Consider the following 12,500-nt stretch of genomic DNA (forward strand, 5'->3'; position numbering starts at 1 on the left):
CCCGGTCTAGGGCTTATCAATACTCTTATTATTTTCATTACTTATATTCTTTATACTTATATATTACACTAGAAATTTTTATTTTTACTTCATTACTTTTATATACTTTCACTTATTACTTATATTACGTTATACATTCAGTGCTTACCCGATGACCTTTATTCACGGCAGAGAACACTGATGATGGCAAAGACTCGAGAGTGTATGCGCTTCCCATGACCATTCACGAATTCTGTTCTTCTCCTCGGTACTCAGATGATGTGCTGTTCTACTTCATCTTAACAATCTTACTTTATTTCTAACTCGATCGGGCGCGCAGTCTCGCCTTCTTTTTTCTTTTGAATCTCATTTGGGTGCTGCTTTCACGTTTCTCCGCCTTGTATTCTGCTGAGCTATCTGCTGCTCAACGCCTGTCTGTATTTCGCTCTCTTATGTGCCTCATATATCCAGCAGCAATCGGATGGCAACCCGGTCGCGGTAAGTACATACACACTGCAAACGGAAAAACAGCACGATCGCAAACGCTATCGAATAAAGGTAACAAAACATATTGAACGTTGGTCGTAAAATGCTTAACGCTGTGGGCCACTTTTTCACGCGCGGGCGAACGTATTTTTACGCGCACGCAACATCATAAGCATCTAAGGATTGTATACGTGACGTCCTTGCCACCTATGCCTCGAAGTCATATTCGCGAGCGCACTCTCGCTAACATGATTCACGCTTACCGCATGCAATTCAGAGATCTCGGTAAGTTTGTGTGCTTTTTGTGTAATAGCTTGAACATTGACGCTTAGATATTTAGCGGTCGAGTCATCAAATTAATCCATCAATATCAAATATCTTATTAAAAATCTAAATACTGATCATGTACATTGCTTATCACTGCGAATGGTAAGCCGAGCCTCTGAGGTAAACAATCTACGAGCTGCAAAGACCCGACTATAACTTCTCTCGTAAATTAACGCTCGGGCGTTGTATAGCTATGCGTGTTCTATTAGCACACCACTATATACCGAATGCCTGTAGCGAAGAGCAAGCTAGACGATCTCGCTACATGCAGCGCCGACGGACCGCGCGGGTCTGTATCTTTACATCTTTACGCAGGGAGAGAGCTAGAAAAAAGAACCGATATCACTGCAATTAGTATTCGTAAACACGCGCCGGCGGACATGTGACGGTGCAGATGCCGAGACCCGGGTGCGCGCGAGAGAGTAGAAGCCGCTCCGGCTCTAAAAAAAGAGATTATTTCTTGTGGAAAGAAGGAGAAAGGGAGGGAAGGGAGGAAGCGAGTAGAGGCGGGGGAAGGAGTAAGTGGAAAGCGAGAACAGGAAAGGAAGGAGGAGGAGGGGCGAGCGGCGTATGAAGGAAATGAGAAATTGGCGAGATGACGGGTCAGGAAGGGAAGAGAAAGGGAGGGAGGGGAGCACGAAGAAACCAACACCTCACCCCGCACAACCCAGCAACCCCACCACCCGCCGACACCAGGTAGCACACCGAAAGGACACGAGCCCAGACCAAAAACGCGCCCCCCAAAACAACCCGGAAGGAACCGCACGGAGGAAGGAAAGCGAAGGGCAAGGAGAGACAAGTGAGAACAGGAAGCAAGACGGCCACACCGCCGAACAAGCGAAAGGCAGGCCAAGGAGACCCCGACCGACGGACCGAGCCAGGGGAAGAGAATGAAGAAGGAGAACGGAAGACGGGAGAGAGGAAGAGGTGGAGGGCGGGGAAGGAAGTGAGAAATGAAACGACGCACTAAAACTTTGTTAGTAAATACATTTCGTGTTTATATTTCATATCTTTTCATTGAAACGTTCCCAGTGCCTGTGGGCTTGAGAGAGAACAGGGATGACGCGGACGTGAGAGAGGAACACGACTGATATCCCAGCTTCAGTTATGCAGATGGGGTCGTTGTCGTATCAGGTACTACAGATATGTACCCAATGTAGTTTTAGGTTGTTTAGTATTATGTTTATATTTTTATATGAGGTATGTTTAGAGTTAGGGTTAGGGTTAGGATTAAGGTTAGGGTTAAGGTTAGGGTTAGTGTTAGAGTTAGGGTACAATTCTGTAGTACAAGTCTGGTACACTTTGTGTATACATATATGTACCTCGGGTACATATCTGTAGTACGTGATACGACAACGACCCCTTGAGCTTCAGTTATGAGCGCTACTCCTCACATAACGAGGACTTTGATACCGACTGTCCACAGATATAATCTGTGTTTGTTTTCGCCAATGCGTACAGTTTGGCGAAGCACGAGAGTGCCAACAGAGACCACCTCCAATTTCCCTTTCTTATTCCCCCTTCCTTTTCCCTACCCTTCTCCCCCTCCCTCTTGACTTTCTCCCGGAAAACTGCTGCGGACAAGTTGCTCTACATATACGACCGCAGTAAACCGATGCTAGGCAACATTATTCGAGAAGCATGCCAGTAAAAACAATTTGCATACAATCGCATCCCGGCATGGATACGGTGGGCCTACGGGAAGCGTACCTCCTGGCTCAGGGAAGCAGACAGCGGAGAAGAGGGAGGGGGAGGAGGAGGGAAGGGGAAGGAGGAGGAGGAGGAGGCTGAGGAAGAGCAGTGATTCATAAGAGGTGGCACGGAGAAAAAGGAGGAGGAGGAGGGGGAGTGTGAAGCTACGTGGGGCGAGGCGACTCACAGCACCAGCGCGTGGCAGTGGAATTCGCCGTCGCCCACTCACTGGGAGAATATGCGGATCTGGTTTATGCGGTTACGCCTCATAATCAGTGTTCTCTCCTGTGGCCATACTATAAGCTACGGGTTGCGGCTATAGCGAGGGTTAGGGCCACGGCTAAAACCTAGCTCTAACCCCGAGCCTAACACTGACCACGTGGTGATGTATGCTGACGCTACCATGTTTCCATATTTGTATTGTCATCGTCATTGGCAGTTTCCTCGGAGCTGTGTGTGTACGTGCGGCAAGAGCCAAGAGGAAGACGGAAGAGGAGCGAGGAGGCAGCGGAAAGGAGGGAGCAGGACGGAGGAGGCAGGAGGCAGAAGCGCCGGCGGCTCGGGTCGGGGCGCGGGGAGCGGGGCGGGCGAGCGGCCGGGGGGGGCCGGAGCGAATGGCAGCGGTTGACCCGGCGGCGGGCGGGCCGGGGGCAGCGGGGCGGGGGGCGGGGGGCGGGGGGGGCGGCGGGCGGGCGGCGCGCGGCGCGGGCGGCGGGGGCGCGGGGCGGCGGGGGGCGCGGGGGGCGCGGCAATCGGCGGGGGGACAACAACGGGCGCGCCGGGGGCGGCGGGCGCGGGGGGCGGGGGGCGGCGGGGGCGGGGGCGCGGGCGGAGACAAAAAAAAAAAAAAAAGGCCCGGAGGGCCGCCGGCGGCGGGGCGGCCGGGGCGGGGCCGGGGCAAGACGACGCTGGGGCGCTTGGGGCGTCCTTCGCGGGGGGCCGGGGCCGGGAGTGGCCGGTGGGGGGGCGGGGGCCGCGCGCGAGTAGTTCATGTCCGTGATCAGCAGGCGCGGGCGGGGTGCTCTGGGTTGGGGCGGGCCCGGCGGGCGGCGGGCCAAAAAAAAATAAAAACAAAAAGGGCGGGGGCGGCGGCGGGCGGGGCGGGGCGGCGCGGGGGCCGGCGCGCGCCGGCCGGGGGGGGGGGCCGGGGGGCCGCGGGCGCGGCGCGGCGCGCGGGCGGGCCGGGGGCGGCGCGCGCGCGGGGCGCCGCGGCCCCGGGAAAAAAAAAAAAAAAAACACAAAGGGGCCGGGGGGGGAGGGCTAGGGGAAGGAGGAGCGGAGAAGGGAGGAGGGAGGAGGAGGAGGAGGAGGAGGAGGAGGCAGAAGAGGAAGATGATGATGCGATGATGATGATGATATGATGCATGATGATGAATGATGATGGATGATCATGGATGATGATGATAATGCATGACGACCGACCGACGATGTGATGATGTGATGATGATGATGCATGATACGATGACGATTGATGACAGTTGCTGACGTGCATGACGATGGGATGATGATGCATGATGATTGATGCATGACGATGACATGATGACATGATCGATGCATGATGCTGACCGGTTTGATGACGATGATGATGATATGCTACTGGTGATGACGATGAAGGGTAATGCAACTCCGGTCAACTATGGGATTTAGCAAAGCTTTCTGTGGAAAACAATGCTAAAAACCAGCCCGCGACGCTGAGTTGTTTTGCCCACGGCGTCAATGTTTGCAGGGCTCGCTACGTCACCGCACTGCGCCAAAAAAATCAGCCAATAAACAGTGTCAGATTCGCTGCGTCTCTCTCGCGCGGTGGTCCCCAACCGGAAACTTACGCCAACTACCTCCCCTTCCCCTCCCAACACACACACACCAGTGAGAGCATACACGCTATAAATATTCTCGCATAAACAACATAAATGTGCAGCGATAATAAAACAAAGCGAGGCTGTTTACGCGGATGGTAGAGACTGAGATCCGCTGGTGTTTAGCTTCCCCACGTGCGTATACATGTACAGCTAGCGTAGACCCTTTCCTTCTCCCACCGTAACTGTCGCTGATAGGGCCTATGTCCTCCAGGGTACTGCCGCGAACGTACCTTGGTACGGTCCGTATAACCGGTGGTGAGACGGGAATTGTTACTGGTCAATAGCAGAGATGAATGCAACGCAGTACAGGAGTGGCAACAGCTGCTGATTACTCATTAGTCACCTGTCCGAACATGATGTCACCCGCGCCAGCGGAATTATAGGGAATCAAGAATAGATAAAAACAAGATGTTAGTATTATCTACTCTTGACGGGAATCAATTACGGCCACGCGAGCTGCTCATTGGTTATAACGAGCAGTGCCGTATAGGATAAGGAAATAGATATATAAGAAGATGGGAAGAGAAGTTTCGGGGGGGAGAGTCGGGCTGGGGCACTGGCTACCCGACCTACGCCCATGTAAGCTGCCAGCACATATGTATTCCAATAAAAGAACGTCTATATCTTATATAATATACACAACCTCTTCGACCACATTGTCAACGATCATCGGACCGATGAGATAACCTAACGACGAAATACCAGGGCTACACCGGAACGTACCCTCGCCGTACTAAATACTACTATCAATATGCCGGACCGTAACTCGTCTACTCCACTAACGAGGTCTAGGAGTCGGCATACGCCTACTCCCTAAACCCTAACTCTAACCTTAACTCTAACCCTAAACCCAGTAACCCTAACCCTACCCTAACCCTAACCCTAACCCTAACCATATCAGCTGATAGTTACAAGAGCAATAAAGAAGGCGTCCTCTTGTATCTGCTCTTGATAGTTACCAAGGTACGTTCCGTATACCGGACCGTACCCAGGGTACGTTCCGGCAGTACCCTGGGGGGACATAGACCCTATGAGCGTATAACCGTCTGTCACCGTCGCGCACATAGACAAGAATGCGATTGAACGAGTTAATTACACACAGTGCTGAGAAAGCCGCTGGTGTCATAATAAGCACCATACGCTCGGCAATGGCGTTTGCAGGTTGATTTCAGAGCCGTAACGCCGTGCTTGTATACGCGAGGAGAAGGAAATTGTGAAAGGGAACGCTTAGATTTTTCCCGCGAACCATTAACGGGGAGAATTACAGGGCCTGGTCGCGCGCGAATTCCTGAGATTCCTCGCTGCCGACCACGAACGGCTCGCCTTGACAGCGTATCAACCGCGAGCCTTCTGGCAGTTAATTGCGCCGGACCGGCCGCACCGGGGCGCACCCCGTCGCAGCGAGCCGACCGACTGCGTTGTTCGTCTGTCGGTGGTTTGACGACGGTCGTTTATCGCTGATAGCGCTGATAAGCATCCCGCCGTCCACGTTCAGACTCCGCACGTTTTCATCTCTACACAACCCGCTTATCGGCGTCTGCGATCAGCGGAGCCTTTACGAGCCTATACGCGTCGGCCGCGCGCTTCGCTACGGGACCGCGCAAAATCCGTATCCGGTTTCACTGCGCCGACGTTTGCGATCGAAATCGCAATTCGAATCCGGCAAAAAACAAAATACCTCGCTGAGGGGGGGGGGATTCATCTAGATTCCATGGCGACAGCATCTTGGGAGAGCGCAAGGCGCTCGTGTGTGCGCGTGCGTGCGTGCGTGCGTGCATTCGTACGTGCGTACGTACGTGTGTGTTCTGCGTCGCTGTGCGAACTGTGCCTTAGGTGTACGTGCGCTGCCGGCGTGCCTCAAGCTCCCGAAGAATCGCCGTGCATGCAGTGATCGTAGCGTGCGTGTGCTGCGTGGGACTGCAGTGCGCTACGGTGCGTCGCGTGCGGTTGATGATACTTGTGTGTTTCCAGAGGAGTATTTGTACGGCATTTACATGAAGATATTCAGCAATAATATGCGAAAAGAGAGAGTGAGAAGAAACACTAAAACTTTATTATTATTATATTACTTTATAATTAGTAGCTTACCGATGCCTTTATTCACGGCGAGAACACTGATGATGGCAAAGACGAGAGTGTAGCGGTTCCCATCCATCACGAATTTCTGTTCTTCTCCTCGGTACCGATGATGTGGTGTTCTGCTTCACTAACAATCTTACTTTATTTCTACTCGATCGCGCGCGCTCTCGCCTTCTTTTTTCTTTGAATCTCTTTGGGTAGCTTGCTTTCACTTTCTCCGCTTGTATTTCTGCTGAGCTATCTGTGCGTCAGCCTGTCTGTATTTCGCTCTCTTTGCGTCATATATCCAGCAGCAATCTGACGGCAACCCGGGTCGCGGTAAAGTACATACACACTGCAACGAAAAACAGCCACGATCGCAAACGCTATCGAAAAGGTAACAAAACAGTAATGAACGTTGGTCGTAAAATGTAAACGCTGTGGGCACTTTTTCACGCGCGGGGAACGTATTTTTACGGCACGCACATATAAGCATCTTGAGGATTTATACCGTGACGTCCTTGCCACCTATGCTCGAGTCATATTCGCGACGCACTCTCGTAAACATGATTCACGTACGTGCAATCAGAGATCTCGGTAAGTTTGTGTGTTTTTGTGTATAACCTTGAACATCGACGCTAGAACTAGCGGTCGGTCATCAATAATCTATCATTATCAATATCTTATTAAAAATCTAAATACTGATCATGATACATGGCATCTGCGAATGGTAAGCCGTAGCCTATAGGTAAACAATCTACGAGCGTGGCAAAGACCGATTAACTTTCTCTCTAATTAACGCTCGGGGTTGTATAGCTATGCGTGTTCGTATTGCACACCACTATATACGCGAATGCTGTAGGAAGAAAGCGATCTCGCTACCATGCAGCGCCGACGACCGCGGGGCTGTATCTCTTACATCTTTACGAGGAGAGAAGCTAGAAAAAAACCGGATCATGCAATTAGTTCGTAAAACACCGCGCGCGGACATGTGCAGTGCAGATGCCGAGGTGCGCGCGAGAGAGAAGCCGCCTCGGCTCTCACAAACGAGCTTCTTCTTGGAAGACGGGAGAAAGGGAGGGACGGGAGGGAGGGAGGAGGAAGGGAGGAGGGCGGGGGAAGGAAGTGAGAAAGGGAGAAACGGGAGGAAGGGAGGAGGAAGGGAAGAGGGCGGGGGAAGGAAGTGAGAAAGGGAGAAACAGAAGGAAGGGAGGAGGGCGGGGGAAGGAAGGGAGAAAGGGAGAGACGGGAGAAAGGGACAAGGAAGGAAGGAGGGCGTGGGAAGGAAGGGAGAAAAGGAGGGGCATGCACGGCGATGGCTTCGCGCCTAATAACAAATGACGGCGGCAGGATGCGGCTGAGGGGAGGTCTGAGATGATGCGGCTGTATGAGGATGCAGCTACGGGAGGACGTGAGAGGCTGTGGGTGGCTAAGGCAGACTTGGGGAAGCTGAGAAAGGCCGATGAAGGCTGCGGGAGGCTGAGGGAAAGCTGAGAAAGGCTGTGAGGGACTGGGGAAGGCTGGAGAAAGCTGAGAAAGGCCGATAAAGGCTACGGGAGGCTGAGGAAAAGCTGAAAAAGGCTGTGAGGGACTGGGGAAGGCTGGGGGAGGTTGTGGGAGGCGTGGAAGAAGCTGAAAACGGCTGCGAGTGACCGAGGGAGACTGCAGGAGGCCAGGGGATGCTGCGGAATGATGCGGCCGGGCGCAGTCAACGGTTTGATGTGCTAACGACCAGCCTCAAAAAGAAGGGCTTCTATGTAAGCCTGGAGGATGGACACGAACGTACACATATGTACGAGTAGCTTCAAAACGAAGGATCCGTGTTTAAGCCCCGAGGGATGGACGTGTATATACGCACACACGTGCATGCGCGGTCGCTTTGTAGCGGGTGTGGCTGACTGTACGGCGCGTACACGTACGCTGGGGTCACGGCAGAGCTGTTACGGCTTTACGCTGTGCGATTACGATCGTTCGGGTCTGAGCGGGATTTTATCGTTTCAGAAGCTTTTGAAGATGGAGTTAACGACGTTAGGGAATAGTCAAAGTTACATTTTATGGACTTATGTTCTCATTTCAAGCGTGGTTGTTTAGGTAGCATCCTACCAGTTAGCCTAAGAGTAAATATCATATCGCGGACGACTATAATCACAGCATGGAGACTTCTGGGATGGCGCTGCGTGGAACTGCAACGATGATACAGCTCTAGTTATTATAGTGTTTACCAAGAGCTAATAATACCCTAAATAGTATAGGTATTAGGTATTCGGTAATAGGTAATAGGTATAGGTATTTATTAGCTTTTGTTTTTACTACATTACATAATAATAACTATAGACTTAAAAACGTTAATGACAGTGACGACGACGACGAGAATGAGGAGGAAGAGGAAGAGGAGGATGAGGAGGAGGTGGAGTAGGAGGAGGAAGAAGAAGAGGAGGAGGAGGATGGGGAGGTGGAGGAGGAGGAGGAGGAGGAGGAGAGGAGGAGGTAGGAGGAGGAGGAGGAGGAGGAGGAGGAGGAGGAGGAGGAGGAGGAGGAGGAGGAGGAGGAAGAGGAAGAGGAAGATGATGATGATGATGATGATGATGATGATGATGATGATGATGATGATGATGATGATGGATGATGATGATAATGATGACGACGACGACGATGATGATGATGATGATGATGATGACGATGTTGACGATGATCGATGATGATGCTGACGTGCATGACGATGTGATGAGATGAGATGATGATGATGATGATGACGATGATGACGATGACGATGATGATGCTGACGGTGATGACGATGATGATGATGATGCTGACGGTGATGACGATGAAGGGTTAATGAACTCCGTCAATATGGATTTAGCAAAGCTTTCCTGTGAAAACAATGTAAAACCACCCAGACGCTGAGTTGTTTTCCCACGGCGTCGATGTTTGCAGGCTGCGTTACTCACCGCACTTCGCCAAAAATCAGCCAATATAAACAGTGTCAATTCGCTGCGTCTCTCTCAGCGGTGGTCCCCAACGGAAACTACGCAACTACCCCCCTTCCCCTCCCCCACACACGCACACACAGTGAGAGCATACACGCTATAAATATTCTCGCATAAACAACATAAATAGTGCAGCGATAATAAACAATAGCGAGCGTGTTTACGCGGGATGGTAGAGCCTGAGTCCCGCTGGTGTTTAGCTCCCCCACGTGCGTATACATGTACAGCTAGCGTAGACCCCTTTCCTTCTCCCACCGTAACTGTCGCTGATAGGGCCTATGTCCCCCAGGGTACTGCCGGAACGTATACCTTGGGTACGGTCCGGTATACCGGTGTGGAGACGAGAATTGTTACTGCGTTATAGCAGAGATGATGCAACGCAGTACAGGAGTGGCAACAGCTGCTGATGACTCATAGTCACCTGTCCGAACATGTGTCACCCGGCCAGCGGAATTATAGGGAATCAAGAATAGATAAAAACAAGCTGTTATATTATCTACTCTTGAGGGAATCAATACGGCACGCGAGCTGCTCATTGGTTATAACGAGCAGTGCCGTAATGGGATAAGGAAATAGATATATTAAGGAAGAGGGAAGAGTTTCGGGGGGGAGAGTCGGGTGGGGCACTGGCTACCCGACCTACCGCATTGTAAGCTGCCAGCACATATGTATTCCAATAAAGACGTCTATATCTTATATAATATACACAACCTCTTCGACCATCATTGTCAACGATCATCGACCGATGAGATAACCTAACGACGAAATACCAGGGCTACACCGGAACGTACCCTGGTACTAAATACTACTATCGAATATGCCGGACCGTACTCGCCTACTCCACTAACGAGGTCTAGGAGTCGCCTACGCCTACTCCCTAACCCTAACTCTAACCTTAACTCTAACCCTAACCATAACCCTAACCTACCCACCCTAACCCTAACCTCTAACCATATCAGCTAGATAGTTACAAGCCAGATAAAGAAGGCGTCCTCTTTATCTGCCTTGATAGTTACCAAGGTACGTTCCGGTATACCGGACCGTACCCAGGGTACGTTCCGGCAGTACCCTAGGGGACATAGACCCTATGAGCGTATAACCGTCTGTCACCGTCGCGCACATAGACAAGAATGCGATTTGAACGGGTTAATTACACACATGGTGAGAAGCCGCTGGTGTCTATATAAGCACCAAACGCGCGGCAATGGCGTTGCGGTTGATTTCGGAGCCGTAACGCCGTGCTTGTATACGCGAGGAGAAGGAAATTGTGAAAGGGAACGCTTAGATTTTTCCCGCGAACGTTAACGGGGAGGAATTACAGGGCTGGGCGCGCGAATTCCTGAGATTCCTCGCTGCCGACCACGAACGGTCCGCTTGACAGCGTATCAACCGCGAGCCTTCTGGCAGTTAATGCGCCGACCGGCCGCACCGGGGCGCACCCGTCGCAGCGAGCCGACTGACTGCTTGTTCGTCTGTCGGTGGTTTGACGAGCGGTCGTTATCGCTGATAGCCTGATAAGCATCCCGCCGTCCACGTTCAGACTCCGCACGTTTCATCTACACACCCGTCTATCGGCGTCTCCGATCTAGCGCAGCGTTTACGAGCTATACGCGTCGGCGCGCGCTTCGCTACGGGGCCGCGCAAAATCCGTATCCGGTTCACTCGCCGGTTTGCGATCGAAATCGCAATTCGAATCCGGCAAAAACAAAATACCTCGCTGAGGGGAGATTCATCTAGATTCCATGGCGACAGCATCATGGGGGAAGCAGCGCTCGTGTGTGCGTGCGTGCGTGCGTGCGTGCATTCGTACGTGCGTACGTACGTGTGTGCGTGTGTGCGTGTGTACGTGCGTGCGTGCGTGCGTGCATACATATACGTACGTGTGTGCGTGCGTGCGTGCGTGCGTGCGTGCGTGCGTGCGTGTGATGTACTTGTGTGTTTCAGAGGAGTATTTGTACGGCATTACATGAAGTTATCAGCAATAATAGGCGAAAGAGAGAGTAGAGAAAACACTAAAACTTTGTTAGTAAATACATTTCGTGTTTATATTCCATATCTTTTTCAATTGAAACGTTCCCAGTGCCTGTGGGCTTGAGAGAGAACAGGATGACGCGGACGTGAGAGAGGAACACGACTGATATCCCAGCTTCAGTTATGCAGATGGTGGTCGTGTCGTATCAGGTACTACAGATATGTACCCAATGTATTTTAGGTTCGTTTAGTATTATGTTTATATTTTTATATGAGGTAATGTTTAGAGTTAGCGGTTAGGGTTAGTGATTAAGGTTAGGGTTAAGGTTAGGTGTTAGTGTTAGAGTTAGGGTACAATTCTGTAGCTACAAGTCTGGTACACTTTGTGTATCATATATATGTACCTCGGTACATATCTGTAGTACGTGATACGACCAACGACCCCTTGAGCTTCAGTTATGAGCGCTACTCCTCACATAACGAGGACTTTGATACCGACTGTCCACAGATATAAATCTTGTGTTTGTTTTCGCCAATGCGTTACAGTTTGGCGAAGCACGAGAGTGCCAACAGAGACAACCTCCAATTTCCCTTCTCTTATTCCCCCTTCCTTTTCCCTACCCTTCTCCCCCTCCCTCTTGACTTTCTCCCGCGAAAACTGCTGCGGACAGAGTTGCTCTACATATACGAGCCCGCAGTAAAACCGATGCTAGGCAACATTATTCGAGAAGCATGCCAGTAAAAACAATTTGCATACAATCGCATCCCGGCATGGATACGGTGGGCCTACGGGAGCGTACCTCCTGGCTCAGGGAAGCAGACAGCGGAGAAAGGAGGGGGCAGGAGGCGAGGGGAGGGGAGGAAGGGAGTGTGAAAGCTACGTGCGGGCGAGTGGGGCGACTCACACCACCAGCGCGTGGCAGTGGAATTCTCCGCAGCCCACTCAGCTGTGGAGAATATGCGGATCTTGGTTTATGCGGTTACCCCTCATAATCAGTGTTCTCTCCTGTGGCCATACTATAAGCTACGGTTGCGGCTATAGCGAGCGGTTAGGGCCACGGCTAAAACCTGCTCTAACCCCGAGCCTAACACTTGACCACGTGGTGATGTATGCTGACGCTACCAATGATTTCCATATTTG

General features: G+C 51.7%; 1 protein-coding gene across 1 annotated transcript in view; it reads right to left on the reverse strand.

The window, feature by feature from the left end:
- Positions 1–12,500, reverse strand: part of LOC106808786 — a 38,696-nt gene that overhangs the window by 19,864 nt on the left and 6,332 nt on the right. Inside the window, exon 2 of the mRNA XM_014811637.1 lies at positions 6,432–6,756. Within this exon, the coding sequence (XP_014667123.1) occupies positions 6,432–6,498 (67 nt within the window). The 5' untranslated portion in view covers positions 6,499–6,756. The remainder of the gene's footprint in view (positions 1–6,431; positions 6,757–12,500) is intronic.

Source organism: Priapulus caudatus, unplaced genomic scaffold, assembly GCF_000485595.1.
Source record: "Priapulus caudatus unplaced genomic scaffold, Priapulus_caudatus-5.0.1 Scaffold304, whole genome shotgun sequence".
NCBI lineage: Eukaryota > Metazoa > Priapulida > Priapulimorpha > Priapulimorphida > Priapulidae > Priapulus > Priapulus caudatus.